Source organism: Myxine glutinosa, chromosome 1 (assembly GCF_964187855.1).
Source record: "Myxine glutinosa chromosome 1, kmMyxGlut1.1, whole genome shotgun sequence".
Taxonomy (NCBI): domain Eukaryota; kingdom Metazoa; phylum Chordata; class Myxini; order Myxiniformes; family Myxinidae; genus Myxine; species Myxine glutinosa.
The window spans coordinates 23,159,794-23,178,502 of record NC_136261.1 but is presented as its reverse complement, the minus strand read 5'-3'; the positions used below and the strand labels follow the sequence as shown (position 1 = coordinate 23,178,502).

Genomic DNA, 18,709 nt, shown 5'->3' with positions numbered 1-18,709 from the left:
GCAGTCTCTACATGCCTTTTGGTACATAGCATTAGAAATACAAATGGAGCTAATTGAAACCATCCATCCATAAATAACAATGCACTATTAAGCATTCACTAATATATAATAGTATTTTAGCAAACAAGCACATATAGCAGCTATTTAGAGTGTATATTTCATATAAGCATTGCATTTTTATATGTGTATTCACTAGCTAATTAAGCGCACCCAAATTACCTCCACAACGTTAAACTGGGAGTCCTGTCTGCCAGCATGGGTTGGCGGACATTAAAGATCCCATGGTGTCCTTCGCAAAGAGTAGGTCAATATCGCCAGCACCATGGCCAAATTCCAATAGGCCCTAACTAGGCGAATGTCAGGCCTAGCCAGGCCGGTTCATGAAAGACTTGGGCCAAGCCGACCCCACAAGGTGGGATAATATCGGCCGTTAAAGAGCAACAACAAAACAATGACCTTGCCATTCACACTTGACTGAAAGACATTTTATGTCCTGTTTGTTAGACTATGAATGTCCACCATGTCGATTAGCAAATGATCAATATCTTCTTTGTTCCTTTATTTTGCTCTTGTATGTCTTCCATCTGATTCTCTTCAAAAGACCTTCCTCTCAGTGATGTTCTCTTTGTTGTACAGAGGAATCTTCATCATATTCTGTCAGACTCACGACCTCCAGTCCAGTTTCCTGTGGCCAGCCTTACTGCAGAGCGACGAGATGTTTGGGCACGCTTGAGAAAGCAACTGCAAGCTCAAGGGCATGGATCGGCCTTGTCACTCATTGAGTCGGCCCTCTTTTGTCTCTGCCTGGATGAGCAGGACCTCAAAGAAGACAGTACACATAAATTCCTATTTGGCTGTAGGGGTGATCGATGGTTTGACAAGTCTGTACAAGTCATCGTGGGAAAGGATGGAGTTAGTGGGATTCAAATGGAGCATTCGTGGTCCAATGCAATGATGGCAATGTACCTCATAAATATGATCACCAAGGTGTGTTGGTAGCAGGTTTGTATAGCATCTGCAATTTTCATCAATTGTTTTTTCTGTTATCCACTTTTCCATTTTATTTCACTCTGCATACATCATTGTGTATTTATTTTGGTCATTTTACCCTCTCCTTACTTTTTGTTGTTGTCTCTAAATAAAAGGACATTCAGAACCGACCAACTGTGACCCATGTAAATTCTGGGATGTATCTGGAACCTACAACCGGTGTACAGAGATTGGAGTTTGACCTTGATAGCAGCCTGCAGACTGCCGTTGTAACAGCCAAATGCAATCTCCAAACAATTTCTGCCTCTACTTCCTTCCACCGCCTTGAATTCCAAGATTATGGAAGCAATTTTCTCAAGGTGGGTTAAACCTCAAAATTCTTTTTTGCCGCAGAAATCGATTCAATACCATTATGCACGTGTCGGTTTGAATGTTGATGAATATTTCGTTTTGACGGAGGGGGCTGAGGACCTTCTGGGGGGCAGGCTGAGGACTTTCTTTGACTCATGGAAGAACAGACACTATTTCTCCCCACCATAACTCCTCAACACCCCCCTCCCACCCCCCTCCTCACTTCCACCCAATGAGAAAGTCCTCAATCCCCCGCCCACAACCCCAAGTCCTCACCCTCCTTCTCCTCCTAACCCCACTTCAAGCCTTCAAACCCATTCCCCTCCCCCACCCAAACACAACTCCTCAATGCCCCCTTCATTCCCCGACGAAAGTATCACAGACTTCACAGAAACAGAGATTGAAACAGCTCCTACATGTCATGGCCCATCACGGTCACCTGTCCAACTCACAATCCCATGAGAAATGCAAAAAAGATATGTGACCATGAGCAGTTTAATTGTGCCAACGACCCAAAATCAATTATCGTTAAAAGTAAATAATGACCTCAGAGAAAGACGTTTTATAATGACATGCGTTTAAGCTCTGCTTGAGAGAATGCCACATCGTTATTTCGGCGGTGTATAAGGCAACAGACTGCTCCCTTGATTGCCGAGGCCTATCTTGTTTTTGGCATCCTTTTAACTGTCGCTTTGGTCATTTTACACAGATGGGAAACTTACATGGAGGGCATGGCGATTGTGAATATGACAGTTCCAAAGAGGTATTTGGCTTTGCATAACAATAAACAGAAACATGGTGGCCATATAATTTTTCACCAGGTTGAAATTGTGGGTGGAGTCAGGCAAGCTGTCCAACCAATCGGAGGAACGGAATGTTACAGGCACACACACACACACACACACAGACACACATACACACACACACACACACACACCTATTATTTATATTACGAGTGGGCCCGTTGGTCCATTGGACCAAATTTTCATCTGTCTTCATGGCCTTTGGTCGTTATTGTTATTGCCATATGAAGCTGCTATTATTATCTACAGTCACGTGAAAAAGTAAGGACACCCCATGTAAAGTTTTGATTTTTTCAACATACAGCTATTTGATCTTCATTTCAACAACATTGATAGATAAAGGTGATATAATATAGCAAATATCATGAAACATTTACATTTTGAAGTCCATTGTATAATTTAAATAAACATAAATGCAAATTTCGCATGTGGAAAAAGTAAGTACACCCCTACATTTATCACTACTTCAAATACCTAAAATTAGAATCAGGTGCACCAGCTCAGGTGCAAATGATTAGAACATCGTTAGAGAGGATCTTGGAGGAACCTGTCTTATTTAAACCTCAGACATTTCGTTTGGTTTGCTCTTTGTTGTTGAAGTGTGCGGCGTCACCATGCCTAGATCAAAAGAGCTCTCTGAGGCCTTCAGAAAGAAGGATATAGATGCCTACGAGTCTGGGAAGGGACTTAAAAAGATCTCCAAACAATTTGAAATCAATTATTCGACTGTCTGGAAGATCATCTACAAGTGGAGAAGATTCCAAACAACTGCCAATTTGTTCAGGCCAGCAAGTTCAGCCCAAGAGTAGACCGCAAGATGCTGAAAGAAGTCTCTCAGAACCCCCCAGAATGTCATCACGGGACCTACAGGTAGCTCTTGCCACTGTTGATGTCAAAGTGCACGAGTCTACCATTAGAAAGAGGCTGCACAAATTTGATCTACATGGGAGTTGTGCCAGGAGGAAACCTTTGCTGTCCAGAAAGAACATCAGGGCAAGACTAAAGTTTGCCAATGAACACCTCGGCAAAGTCCCGCACTTCTGGAACAATGTGCTCTGGACAGATGAGTCAAAGGTAGAGCTATTTGGCCACAGTACCAGAAGACATGTTTGGCGAAAAACAAAGACAGCATTTGACCACAAGAACCTGATACCAACTGTAAAGCATGGTGGTGGAAATATTATGGTTTGGGGCAGCTTTGCTGCATCAGGGCCTGGACAACTCACCATCATAGAATCCACTATAAATTCTTCATTGTACCAGAGGGTGCTTGAGGATAATGTGAGGCCATCTGTCGGAAAGTTGAAGCTCAACCGAAGGTGGACCTTGCAACATGACAATGACCCTAAACATCTATCTATAATTCCAGTAATCTCTGTCTGTCTGTACGTTTGTCTGTGACCGCTGTTTCTCGACAACCACGGGTCCGATATACTTTTAACTTGCCAGGTATATTGCTGGGGACCCGAGGATGTGCCTTTTCAAGGTTTCATATTAATCGGACAATTACTTACCGAGCTATGTCCAAAAAACGATTCAACCAATCAGAGAGCAGCGAACTATCGCGTGTGCCGAACGTGGCGGGCACACTCTGCCTCGGATGGCACATTTGAGAGCGTATTCATTTATTTCACGTTTGCAAACTATGTTGGCGTTAAACTATGTTTTACAACTAATAAAAACGAATTTGCGATTCATTCGCTTTCCTGCGCGTTTGTGCACGCGATGGCGATTTCTTTACCAAACTCCGGAAGCCGTTCGCTTTGGACCAAACCATTGCATGTAAATAGAGGGGGGGGGATTGTCACCACTCGCAAGCCGTTCGCTTTGGACCAAACCATTTCATGTAAATAGAGGGGGGGGATATAATTTTAGATATAGATATAGTACGGGCATGCCCTAGTACCAGTAAATCCACCAAGGAATAGCTGAAAAGAAAGAAATGGAGGGTTCTGGAATGGCCAAGTCAAAGCCCGGATCTAAATCCCATCGAGATGTTGTGGGGGGATTTGAAACGAGCTGTGCATGCAAGAAACCCCTCAAACATCGCACAGCTGAAAGAATTCTGTATGGAGGAGTCGGCAAAAATTTCTCCCAGTCGATGTCAGAGACTGGTAGACAGTTATAAGAAACGCCTACTTGAGGTTGTTTCTGCCAAAGGGGGCAATACCTCCTATTAGAGCCAAGGGTGTACTTACTTTTTCCACAGAAGGAAATGGCATCTCTGTTAATTTTTTGTTGATTAAATTATTGCAAAGTCAATTTTTCATTGTTTTTTGTTCAATTTATTAGATCACCTTTATCTATAGATACTGTTTAAATGAAGATCAATATTGATATGTCCACATATGTTAAAAAGATTGAAAAAACATTTCATGGGGTGTACTTACTTTTTCACGTGACTGTATATACAGACTTGGCATTTAATATGGAATATTTTTTTTGTGGGGGTGAACTTACTTTTCAAGTTGACTTAGAACCAAAAGTTCATTGGAATTATGTTCAAATTATTCTAGATTTGTGTAATGTGACCTTTAAAAGAAACAAAAACCACATTTGACATTTCGAAGCAAATAAATTGATCCTTGAAAGTGATGGAAACTGATATTGAACTCAATTCACGGACAGTACTGTGTTAAATTTCTGTACGTTTTCCAGAAGTATTTCTTTATTTTGCACATTAGCCAAAAAATTTTTAACAAAAACAAAAGTTAAATTACGACTGGGATTACGGACAGTAAAATTACAGTTCAGTACATCGTGCAACCCCCACGAGCATTCAGGAGAGCACGTACACGTTGAGGCATGCTGTTCACGAGATTTGCCAAGGTTTGGACAGGAATCGCTTGCCATGCAGTGACAATAGCCTGCTGCAATTCATGCACAGAGGTCGACTGCTGGTCCAAGTGGTCGATTTGATGCGTTAATTCTGCCCACAAGTTCTCTATCGGATTCATATCCGGGGACATGGCAGGCCACTCCATATGCTCTACACCATGGTCAGCAAGAAAGTGTTGGATCATGCGAGCACGATGAGGCCATGCATTGTCATCTTGGAAGACAAAGTTTCCTCGAAAGGCTGCACGAGCAAATGGAAGCAATGTTTCTTCCAGAATGGCCCTGTACTTGAACTGGTTCAGGTTTCCATTCAGAACAACCAGGTCAGTTTTGCCCCCTGCATGAAAAGCAGCCCAAACGGTCACCCCACCACCTCCAGCTTGGACTCTTGGCACTATACAATCTTCGTTGTAGGCTTCATGCACTTGTCTGCGCACTCGGACATGGCCATCTTGACGATAGACCAGAAATCAAGCCTCGTCACTGAAGATCACGTGATTCCAGTGTCATGGCTGCCATTGACGGGGCTCTCTGGCCCACTGCAATCGGCGCTGGCGGTGTTGTCTTGTCAGGGGTGGCTTTCTCAGGGGACGCCTGGCACGATAGCCAGCTTGAACCAGTCGTTGGTTGACTCGCCTTCTGGAAGCAGGCACATTTGTCAGTTGCTGCCACTCAGCCCTAAGCCGATTAGCTGACTTGGTACGGCCATTGCGGACTAACCGGTGCAGCTGGCGATCATCCCTCCTTGTGGTTCTGCGGGGACGTCCTGGCCTCGATATTGGAGTAGGGACACCCCTCTGAGCATTTCGTTTCGGGATCTTTGACACCTGACCTTGAGTGATGCCATACTGCCGAGCAATAGCATGCTGTTTCATGCCGGAATTTCGTAAAGCCACCACTCCATGACAAACAGCATTGTCGAGTTGAAGGACCATCTCCAGAGGAAGCGGCAACAAATTTTGTAGACGTGCAGCAGTTGTTTTCCACTAATACAGAACGCAACAACCCTTATATACCCGATTGTGAAGCCAATCGTCAAATGTACCTGTCCGTACATTTTGTCACGCCACCTGTGATATAATCCTGTTATTGACTTCTTGCTGCGACAGACAATCAGTGACATGGTTCTTTTAACAAAGAAATCACCGAAGCGTAAAACAAACTCACCAGATTGATATACTGAGTTCAGAAAGGAAACCCAAGTCAAGAAAAAATATATATTCCATATTAAATGCCAAGTCTGTAATAATACGATTGTTAGTTTCCACATATCTCATGGGATTGTGAGTTGGTCAGGCTACTGTGATGGGCCATGACCTGCGCATGGTCACATATCTTTTCCGCATATCCCGTGGTTTTGTGAGTTGGACAGGCGATAGTGATGGGCCATGACCTACTCATTGTCACATATATTTTCCGCATATCTTGTGTGATTGTGAGTTGGACAGGTGACCGTGATGTGCTATGACCTGCTCATGGTCACATGTATTTTCTCCATATCTCGTGTGATTGTGAGTTGGACAGGCAAACAATGACGGGCCATGACCTGCTCATGGACACATAGCTTTTCCACATATCTTGCTGGATTGTGAGTTGGACAGCCGACATTATTCAGCAAGGTTGACAGGGGGAAGGTGAGGACTTGGTTTTGGGAGGTTGAGGACTTGGGGTTTGTGAGGAGGGTGCGGAGGAAGTTGAGGACTTGAAGTCACATTTTGCATTCCATGGAATTTCCACTTGTCCCTGCTAGTAGTACTTGTCCCCCTCCAAAAACATCTCCCGATGTCCCTGCTCTCAAATGTTGTGTTTGTGTGCTTCCTCCCCTTCTCTCCCCATCTTGTCGACCGCTCCCCTTTTTATATACTTTGTTTGCTTGTTTGTTTGATTTGTTTGTTTGATAAATGTTAGCTCTTTCACGAGCCTCGACTCTGTATACAAAAAAAAAAACAAAAAAAAAAAACAATTGTTATTAATATTATTAGTATATTAATTAATAAATGCTTTGCTGCAAATGGCAAATGCAAAAACACATAAATTCTTCCGGATTATTTATAGTTATTCACCCTAATCAACTCATGCGATCATAACGATCATTTTGGTGTATCACATTACACGTCAGAAAGCTCCAGTAGAACGCCACAGAAATCACACAGACACACACACACACTCGGACGCTTGTCCTTTCACTAATAGATGCAAAAATGGAGAATAATTTGTATTGTGGCCCGAGAACCAAACCAAAACTCGATGTTATTCATAGAATACTTACCCTGCGCAGTCAACTTGGTGCGAGCAAACTTCTGTTTTTGAACGGGTTTGTTTCTTTGACCCAATATGGCTGCCAGGCCACGTGAGTGATTACATCATGAATTTATATTATCTTATATACTTGTTGCATAGATCACACTCAATAAATTTCAAACTGATCAGACTAAGCATTGTCCCTGTCAAATTATGACGTCATAATTACGACACCAATGACATCATCGTTAACAACACATATTCCACATAAAGAGTTCTTTACAATGAGCCACGTTTAAACTTTTTCCATTCAGCGGTTTGGGAGATATGGAGGTGCAACGTTTTTCCAAGATGGCGTCCGTACCACGTGGCCTATGACATCATAATTATGAATTAAAAAATTATACAGGTAGAGGCGTTCCTATGGTAAAATTTCGTTTCAATCAGACCAACGGTTGCTGAGAAAATGAAATTTTTAAATGCAGACACGCACGTATGCCACACGTACGCCACATGGACGCACATATGCCACGCATACGCAACCGAATGCCTAACCCTGCCTGATTTTCGCTTCGCGAGCGCACAGTAAAGATATATTTGCAATGGCACTCACAGCCCTTACAGCTCCCACTCCCATCCTCTCCCGCCCCTCTCCCAAACATGATTTTTTTTTTTTCTTCGCCACCTAAGATGTTTTCACCCTGTCTGCCTGTTTGTCTGTGAACAGGATATCTCAAAAGGTGGTGGACGGATTTGGACAAAATAGAGTGGAGAGGTTGGATGTATAACAAGGACAAATTGTTTAGATTTTTGTAAAGATCCAGAACCGCATACTAGAGTTTTTAAAGTGATTCTTTACCATTGAGAGATCGGGCCAAAAACGATACATAGGAGGATATCTCAAAAAGTTATGGACGGATTTGGACGAAACTTGTTGGACCGGTTGTGTCTGTAACAAGGAAGAATCCGTTCAATTGTGGTGAAGATCCGAATGCGGATCCGATAAAAAAAATTTAAAGTGATTCTTCACCACTGAGCGTTAGCTAGGAAATAGCGTGATGGTTAAGTATAAATAAATACAGAAATAATTATCGGTGGGACATAGGGAGCAGTGATGGCAAAGTGTACATAAAAGTATACATATAAAAGGCAAAAACGTCTATCTATCTCTCTCTCTCTCTCTCTTCTATGCACGACCACACACACACACACACACACACACACACACTCACTCTCTCTCTCTCTCTCTCTCTCTCTCTCTCTCTCTCTCTCTCTCTCTCTCTCTCTCTCTCCTATGCACGACCACATCGTCTAAGTTTCAAACTCCAAACTCGTGGTACATTTTTTTGTACCACGAGGGGAGCGGCAGACAAGCGGCAGACAAACGACAAGTGGCTAACAAAAAACAAGGGGAGCGGCAGACAAGATGGGGAGAGAGGGGGAAGGACACAAACACAACATTTGAGAGCAGGGACATCGGGAGGACTTGGGGGGAGGTGGGAGAGGAATAAAACATATGAACACTGCAAGGACTCTGGGGTGAATTACCGGGGGTAGAAAAGATCAAGGTTTTCGATGGGGGAAGATAAGAGATGGTGGTGAACAGCTGTTTTAAAGACCTGGAGGGAGGAGTGGGATTGAAGGGAGTGGAGGAGTTTGTTCCAGAGGTGGGAGAAAAGGGGAATGAAAGAGTGAAGGTGAGCAGAGAGCCTAGACTTTGGCAGTTTAACCATAAGAGGGTTGCAGGCAGATCTTCTGCGACCTGAAGGAATATTGGGGGACAGAGCACAGAGAGAGCTGGGGGAGCAAGGCCGGAGAGGAGTCGGTAGAAGACAGAAAGACCACCAACCTGCCTGCGGTGAGTGAGTGAAAGGCCCTCGGAGTTGACTACATCGCAGGAGATTCCAATGATTCTGAAAGCTTTGGCCTCAACAGCGTGAAGCCGAGCAAGGTGTGAGGCAGGAGCACCAGCCCAGAGGGGGGAACAGTATTCCATTGAGCTGTGGATGAAAGCCTTGTATGTGGTGAGGAGCTCAGGTGTGCCAAGGAAGGACTTCGCACGACGGAGGATGCCCAGTCGGCGACTGGCTTTGGAGGCCAGCTTGGAAATGTGGTTTTCCCAAGAAAGATCATGGCAGATAGTGAGACCCAAAAGCTTGAGCGACAGAACTTCTTGGAGAGGATTGTTGAGAAAGTAGATGGGAGGGTTGTCCAGTCGGTCCTTTCGGAGAGACATTGTAAGAGTGTGAGATTTGTCAGGATTGAAAGACATGTTCCACTTGTTTGACCAGTCTGTGATTTTGTCCAGGTCTGCAGAGAGTGAGGAGGCTGCAGACTGCCCATCTGAGGGATGAGGAATGGAGCGGCAGATTGTGGAGTCATCAGCAAAGAGATAGAGAGGATTTTCCAGAGAGTCGGAGAGGTCATTGATGAAGACCAGAAATAGCACAGGGCCCAGAACACTACCTTGGGGAACTCCAGCCAGAACAGGAAGGGAAGATGAGAGAAATCCATTCAGGGCCACACGTTGCCTATGACCAGAGAGGAAATCCGCAAGCCATGAGTGGAGATTTCCCTGAATACCATAGGAGGTGAGTTTGGTGAGCAGAGCTGGGTGCCAGACCGTATCGAAGGCACGTGATATGTCAAGTGAGACAGCTCTGATTTCCTGTTTGGCATTGAGGACCTCCATCCATTGTTGAGACAGCAGAAGCAACATGTCCAGAGTAGAATGACCTGGTCTGAATCCAAATTGATGATCAGAGATCAAGCCATTGGAGAAGAGGAAGGATTTGATATCTGAAGCAATGATGGATTCTATGACTTTGCTGATAATTGGGAGCAGGCTGATTGGTCTGTAGTTGCAAGGATCTGTTTTTGCACCTTTTTTGTGTAAAGCGGTAATGTTTGCTGATTTCCAAGATGCTGGCAGATGACCTTGAGCAAAAGAGAGGGTGAAAAGAACAGAGAGAGGGTGAGATAGAGCGGCAGAGCAGGATTTTAGGACCCGAGGGCTGATGCCATCTGGTCCAGTTGCAGAATCAGAGTCGAGGTTTGATAAAAACTTCTCCACCTTGTCAGGAGAGAAGGACACAGAGTCCAGGAGCAGTTGGGTTCGACTGGGAAAGGTGGGAACAGAGAGAGATGGGTTTGGGACACAAGATTTTGAGGCAAACACAGAGTTGAGGCATTCGGCTTTGTCACGTGCGGTGTCAACTGTGTAGCCATTTGAGGTAAGGGAGGGGATGGAGGGGCAACAAACACCAGAAACGGATTTGACCAGACGCCACCAGGATTTGGAGGAAGGAGACAGGTTTGAGAGTTCAATCTTGAGTGTGGAGAGATAGTGCTTCCTGGCACTCCTGAGGGTAGAAACACACTTGTTTCGAGCTTGGTGGAAGGAACTGAGATTGCCTTCAGTTGGATTTGCCTTCCAAGACGCAAAGGCAAGTTGTTTCAGGGCAACTGCCTCACCACAAGATTCAGTGTACCATGGACAGGAGGAAGGGTAAGACAACTAAAGACGAGATGGGATAAATCTGTGCATGAGAGAGAGCAGTTTGCTTTGGAAGAATTCCCAGGAAGAATTGATGTCAGAGGCATTAGAGATGGGAGACCAGTCCAGTTGATTGATGCAGATCGTGCCAGTCGGCCTGAGTGAAATGCCAGACTCGTCGGCGCTGAGGAGGCTCTCTGAGAATGGCCAGTGAGATGTCCACTTTAACAAGCACATGATCAGAAGAACCGATTGGAGCAGAAGAAGAGCAGCAGACATTTGCAGGGAAGTTAGTCATAACCAAGTCCAGAAGAGAAGATACTCCATTGACTGGGATCCGGGTCGGGAAATTGACAGATTGTGTCAGTCCCAATGAGTCGCAGAAGTCCTTTGCTGAGGTGCCATGACTGGTGAGAGATGAACCCACACCCAGCCAGCTGGCATGATGACAGTTGAAGTCACCACATATGAGGAAGAGAGAGTTTGGATGAGTTGATAGAAGTTGGTCCATGTTGTCCGACAGAGAAATGTAAATGGAGTCATCACTGTTTGGAGGACGGTACAGAACACATATGAACAAAAGGTGGGAGCGGAGAGGAAGCCGTAGCCAGAGGTACTCCTGTGGGTGGGGTGGAGAGAGGGCAGTGCAGGGAGAGTGAGGAAGAGAGTTTTTGATAAAGATAGCCACCCCACCACCAGGACGAGGATCAGGTCTATCATACCGGAGGAGGGAGTAACCAGGAAGAGATATTAAGGAATCAGAGACATCTTGAAGGAGGAAAGTTTCTGTTAAGCAGATCAAGTCTGGATTTTCAGAAGCAACCTGAATGGGGAGATCAATCAGGTTTGAGCGAAGGCCCCGGATGTTTGAGGTCCATACCGTTAGTGAGGAGAGAGGGGGAGCATCGGGTGCAGGACAGGGGAGGGGAGGGGTAGGGTCAGATGAAGGGTGAGAGGGGGATGTAGGAAGAGCAGTTGATAGTGTGTCAGAGATTACAGAAGAGTTACAAGAAAGGGAAGGATGAGGAGGACGAAAGGTTTGATGGTGATGGAATGAGGCACAGTGAGAGTTTGTTTGAGGGGGGGCAGAGGAAAGTAGAAGGTTGGGGGAGGTGGAGGTATGACATAGGAGGGAGAGGAAGTGGGGAGGAGGCAGCTTTGAGGAGGTGGGAGGAGGGAGAATTTGGGAGGGATGGTTGGGGGGGAGATTTGAAGGGGAGGGGCAAGGGGGGAGTTTAGAAAGTGGATGATTCATGAAAGATGAACATATATAACAAATTGGGTTTGTTGTGATTTTCAAGTTCGCGATTCGTTTAAGAACGATGGAGGAGAGATGGAATGAATGAGAATTTAGAGCATGGAGTGATTTGGAATCATAAGAGATTGAATATTTTTTTGAAATGGAATGAGTTGAAGAGGAAATTGAAAGGAGCCTTTTAAATAAGAAGAAAAACAGCATGTTGTAATAAACCACTGAATAAAACACTGAAGGGGATAGTTGAAACATATTTAAACAGAACTGTGAAGAACAATCTTATATTCACAAAAATACCAATGGGGAGAGGAAGCCTAGAGCGACGACCACGAGTCACTTGAACAGGGCAAAAGGTGGAAGGCAAGGGGAAAATGGGGGCGGGGCGAGACAGCGCACGTGGTCAGAGGCAAAAGCACACGAGGAGAAAGGGAAATAAAAGTATTTTTTGTTTGTTTTTTTGTTTGTTTTTTGGGGGGGGGGTGTGGGGGTTACAACGTTAGACAAATAGTAGATGTTTGGTGAAGCTTGGTGGAGAAGGGGAAATCAAAAAAGCGAGCAAAACAGCGAAGGAAGGAACAACCTTCGACGGGGGAAGCCTGAGGCTGCAAGGCCTTGCTCGCGACGCGGCAAACAAACGATTAATTTATGAAAGATAAACACCGAGAAACTTCCAAGGGGGACACTATTAGTTCACACACCGAACGATAAATACAGTTTCGACAAAATACAATTGTGAACAGACTTAACTTTGAAAAACGTGGAGACCGTGTGGACCGTCGAAAACCCCTGCCACCGTCTCCAATATCTCCAACTTTGTCTCCAACTTTGTATACAACTTTGTGTGGCGGTCAACATAGGTGAAGTGGCCGCGGCTTCACGCAAGGGTGTGGGGGGCCGGGAGGGGAAGGGAGCATAAATTATATCGATGTAAATGTGTGCTGTGTAGCGCCACCTGGTGGCGGTGGCACAGGATATTGCAATTTCCTTTTTTAGCTGGGGAATGCTGAGGTTAAAGCACTCTTTGCATGGTTAAGTTTGTCATCCTCCCCTCCCTATCCCTTCCCCCCCCCCCCCCCTGCTCCCACTCTCCCTTTCCCTCTTTCTCCCTTCACCCCTTCTCCTCCTTCACTTCCCCATTCCCCTCCCACCATCTTCCCCCTATACCTCTCCCCTCCACATTCCACTCCCACCCATCCCTCCCCCCTCCTCCACTACCACTTCCAACACCAATTCCAACCCCCCTTCCCTCTCTCCTCTCCCCCCTGACCGACACCACTCTCCTCCCCCTTTAACTTTATCGGTTTATCTGCCTTTCATTTTCACCTTCCAGGGATGTGGTGTGAGTCCAGACAGTATTGTGCAGTTAGCACTACAACTGGCATTCACCCGCATGTATGGACGCCATGCTGTAATAGTCGAACCTTGCAGCACAGGCACCTTCCTACATGGCCGCACAGAGAGGTTTATAACAGCCACGACTGAGGCTCTTGAATGTTGCAAGGCTTTCGGTGCGGATTCTCGAAGTCATGGCTCGCATCGCATTACACTTCTGCGCCAGTTGATTGAAGCAACCTCCGCGGAGCACAAGCAACTCATCTCAGAAGCTGCCACAGGTATACCATTTATTGCATCTTCTATCGAAAAATTGAGATTATAAACACATGAAAGCTTGCACAGGAGGTAATCATCTTACCTGGGTTACACAGTAGATACAACAAGCATGACGGACCAAATGTAATTTTTCCGTACACTACTCTCCCTCCTAGTGCATTAATCAAACAGGTACAAAGAAAATACAATATGGCGTCATCTAGGGGCGTTGATCGCTATTGAAAAGTGTGGGGGGGGGGGGGGAGGGGGGCAAATTATTTTGAAGTGGCTATGAAGAAGATGATTATGTTTTTTGTCATTTTCATAAATTTGATATAATCGCATAAATAGTCACCAATTTGAAATCTTATATCAAATTTGAAATTGAAATGACGATATAACAGGAAGTTGGAAGACTTCCTATGTAGGAATGACACACAATTCATCAAAAAATAAAATATACGAAGATAGGGACTTGTAAACCTATAAAAGTGCCAACCAATCAGTCGTCTGTGGGGGATTTCACATCAAATAACACTCATTAACCCTTTATGTGTTGCATCTTCTATTATTATTATTATTATTTTTTTCATTAAAAAATTACATTTTTTTTTGTCGTTGAAAAAAAAAAAGATTTTTCATCTTGTGACACAGCAGCACACAAATGGTTAAACGTATGGACAGCATCGCTGAACTACAAAATTGACAGAACAAATAATAGCCCGTTTGTAATTATTCTTTTCAGACAGCAACTGAAATTCAAATTCTTCACAACTTGAAAGGATTCCACGAAAAGTAGGCATGACTTTGCATATTTACACATTGCGCAATGTAGTGCCAAGCGGGGTGGGCGGGACGACTGTCAATCAGCCTGATGGGGCGGGACCACAAAACACATTTGACCGTATGTACTAATTAGAATGTTAGATCTTCTATAAAGTGTATACAGTGCTGTACAGTGTACCATTACAATGTGAGTACATCTTTCAAGTTTGGACTACAACATTTATAAACTAGAATGTCACTCATAAACTAGAGAGCATACCTCAGCCAGAGAGATCAGTTTACGTTTTCTATCCCTCTGATAGGTCAGATCTGGATCCAGAACTGAGCCAAAATCTAATTGGCTTGTTCTTGTTGCCAAACCAACTCATCCAACAAGTTTTGTCATAAGTCGTCCACAACTTTTTATGGCGTAGCCCACTGGGCAAAGCCGTCTGGAACAGTGTTTGTCTGTCCGTATGTCTCCTCAAACGTACACCAATCAGAGCTGAGGATCTGGTCACATGATAGGGGTGATATGATGTCATTACGGCAGTATGGTGGCTGACTCCGCACACCACCATTTTGATTCCAATTTCGTTCAGGCCGAACATATCGTCGAACCTGTCATATATCACAATCGCCATGCTCTACCTCTACGTTTTTCATTCAGTATGAAACACAAACAAACCGATTGTTAAAATGATCATCAAATATCGAAAGCATCGGTGTTACCTGTCTTCCAACGACACAGTACTTAGAGGCCTTAGGCTTCATACCTTCATGGCTCACCTTCAGGCAGCTTCGGACAAATTAGCCCAGGTTTCTTAATACAGTAGTATTGTTTTCGAAATAATAATAATAGCGGTAATACTAATAATATAGTGAACTAGCAAAGGTATCCGTCAATGACGGGGGGGGGGGGGGTTAGGGTTAGGGTTCGGGTTAGGCAGCTCGCGGTCGAAGGTGCTATAGCGGCGTTCGTGCGGGCGAAGCTGCCGGCTAAAATACGCCAGCGGCTGCCAAGCACCACGCACCCACTGCTCGTGCACCGCACCCACCGCATAGTCCGACGCGTCGGTGCCTCGGGCGATCGGTGCCTCGGGCACCGGGTGCGCCAGCATGGTGGCGTTGGCCAGGGCCGGGCTTTGCGCCCGCAAACGCCGCGGCCATCTGCTCCGTCCAGGCGGTCACCTTTGCCCGGGTTCCCCCGGAGGGCCTCGTGCAGGGGGCGCAGGAGCTGGGCGACGCGGGAATGCTAAGCAAAGCGTGATACATGTGACAAGTTCTTCACATTTAAGGTTAGCGTACAAGACACATCTGGGTTGGCCCACCCAACCTGTATTGGATGATCCCAGAGATGAAAGGATCCAGACTGCAATTGTTTGCATGCCGTGGCTGCTGATTGGTGGGATTCATATTGCACAAAAGCAAAGGCATCTTTGCGATCTGCAGCTGCCTTCCCTTTGGGTAGATAAACCACCGCATCTTTGACACCAATTGTCATCTTCTTCATCTCCTCTAGGAGTTCCTCTTGACCTTTACCCCGGGGTATTCCTCCAAGGAAAAGACGGCGGTTGTCAATGCTGATCCAAACACCAAATTGGCGGCCCGGTCTCAGTTCGTAGTTGTTGAGAGTATCAATGGCAGACTGAGAATCCTTCTGATTTGTGTAGGTCACAAAAGCGTAGCCACGATTCTCCCTTGAGTAGTTCATCATGAGTCGAAACTCGTATATTTGACTGACACTTTCAAATAATTGCACGAGCTCATCCTCAAATGCATCATAAGGGATCCTCCCGATGAATACCTCACAACCCCGTGGAGGGGGAGGGCCGATCCAGTCAGGTGGGGGCCCAAACCTTCGCTGTCTTTGCATTTGGACCATGTTGTTTCCACCTTTCTCCATGCGATCCAGCAAAGCACTTGTGTTTGTTTTGCCTTCTGTGCCTTGATCCAAAGGCATTTCTGGAGATCTCATCAGGTGAAGAGACAAAGCTATGTGCACACACAACTCGTTTGCCAAGAAGGTAGGCCACAACGCGTTGAACAAACCGAAACACTTTATTATCAGCTCGCACGTAAGCACTGGGCGGGCTCGACTTTCGAGCCCGCATATATGTCCCGAGGCCACGCCTTGCCCCTGGGCGTGGCCGGTCGGCCGAAAGGCGGGGCCTGTATCTCAGTTCCACCCTGCGCCTCGTGACGCCTTTGCTCCGGGCGTGGCCCGAGCCGCGCTTCCACGCCCGGACGCTCGCGCCACCCACTGGTGCGCGGAATTATTGCCCACTGACTGTGTCCGCCACAAGGTATTCATTGGAGGTTCACCCGTTGTCAAGTGGTGGTTTGTAGTTGGCATCACGTGGGTCCTTCTTTCTACAATCTATTTTCACACTTGAGAGTGATGTTAAATGAGCCGTAAAATTAACTTTAAAACGATGTATAAGTTGTGTTGTACTATTTTAGTTTTTTTGAATAATTAGCGCATTTGAGAGGTCACGTGACCCCTTCTTTGCCGAACTTACCGATCATGGTAACGTCTTAATTAAGGGTTGTTGCTCACATATGATAACATATTTGATGATTGCAACTCACAATTCAAACAAATTATATCGATATCCGTGTTTAAATCCGATAAATATTGGGCTTTTTATAAAGATTTGGATATGTGGATCGACCCTCGAAGATCATTGCGACAGGTGGCGGCTCGGATGGTTTTAAGTTATGAATTGTGATAAAAAAGAACTATTTTAAAACCCCTATTTATGTGCAGGGTGGTAAAATATGTTATCCTGTAAAGTTTCGCGCCGATTAACCTTGGGAGCTCAGAGGAGAAGGTTCACAAAGAAACAAACGGACATTTCGCTTTTATATATACTAGTACACCCGCAGGGAGGGGCAGGAAGGGTCATTCCTCTTTTGGGGTATATAGATTATAGTCGATCTATGGACGGGTCTCAAGAACATTGGGTGTGTGTTCATTTACCAAGTTTCTTGTGCAGAGATCGCCAAGTGGTTTAAGCATTCGAGCAAGCACTCTATTTAAAACCCTTAAGGAACGGCTGGCTTGGCAAGCGCTAGCTAGCTGCTTGGTAAATGAGCACACCTTCAACCTTTGGGGGGTATATAGATCACAGTAGATCTTTGCTCAGTTCTGTAAGTAAAACTTACCTCACCGATGTCGGGATTCCTCCAAATTTCTATGTTTAATGTTATAAGCAGCATTAGCAACTGTTTGAAAAGCTAATCATGTGTGTTTGTGGTTTATAATACATCTTTGGCATCCAACGTCTTTTAGAATAGCTCACATATCAAGCAGGACCATCAATAGGTACAGAACCACCTTTAGAGGCCATTTTTCACTGCAGGGCAGGGGTTGGCCTTTTTTGGGGCACCGTGGTCCCCTTTTTGAAGCAACGTTTTATGGACGGATGCCCTTCCTGCCGCCAACCCTGTCAGTCGCCTCTTGCGACAAACAAAGAATTACCAATTAACTGGTACTCAATTTGCCGACCTCGGAAGGATGACAGGCTGAGTCAACCCACCTGGCGTTAATTCAGCGATCGACCGGGATTCAACCCCAGGACCCTCGGATCCCAAGCCAGCACCCTAACCGCTAAGTCAACACCAGGCTCCCATCGATAGGTACAACATTCGTTTTATGCATGGAGTTGTCAGGTGCTTTCAAAGACTTAGGCTATGAGCCAGACCCCCCAAATTGACCTGTCGGTACCATACAGATGGAGTAAGGCTCATTGTGATTTTTAGCAAGATATATGTCCCTAGATATGAAAAAAAAGTGATAGCAGTGTATAACTCTCGGCCATCTCTGTGTTATCACCCGAAATATTATTATTCGCGTGCTTCGCTTCGCCAAAAAATGTGATATTTGCTAAAATTGGAATAAATATGTTTTTAAGGACCACAGAGTGCCGAGATCGAGATCGAGATCGTATTTGTTCGAGAGATCATGATAAACCTAGAGTGTGGAGCAAGTTTGCATGCATTGTGAAATATAATGTAGCTGATGTTACAAACCTACTTTAGAATACTAGCTAATACCAAAAATTACACTGAGATACCAAAAGTAGTAGACGAATAAACCTAAAATGTTGAAAAGCTATGTTTCGTTCCAAAATATCAAAATTAGGGGGTATGGTTGAACATATTTTGAACTTTGCCAAAATATGTGCCCCAAACAACCACCATATTGCAAAGTAATGATATATTCCAATGCAGTGGTTCCTTGCGAAGATTTTGAGGGGTCAAATGTTACTCTGGGAGTTTTCAGTTTTGAAATATTGACAAAAATGTACAATGTCAATTCTGAACTCGAAGCGATTTCGACCACTTTTTCACTAAATTTAACATATGTTTTGTCAT

The 18,709-nt window shown here is 45.0% G+C and overlaps 1 protein-coding gene across 6 annotated transcripts in view; it reads left to right on the top strand.

The window, feature by feature from the left end:
* The window catches only part of LOC137415187 (carnitine O-palmitoyltransferase 2, mitochondrial-like), an 87,185-nt gene that overhangs the window by 54,873 nt on the left and 13,603 nt on the right, over positions 1 to 18,709 (top strand). For all 6 annotated transcript variants that reach the window (XM_078767913.1, XM_078768063.1, XM_078768036.1 and 3 more), the window contains exons 8-10: positions 637 to 987; positions 1,146 to 1,349; positions 13,305 to 13,587. In XM_078767913.1, the coding sequence (XP_078624039.1) occupies positions 637 to 987; positions 1,146 to 1,349; positions 13,305 to 13,587 (838 nt within the window). The remainder of the gene's footprint in view (positions 1 to 636; positions 988 to 1,145; positions 1,350 to 13,304; positions 13,588 to 18,709) is intronic.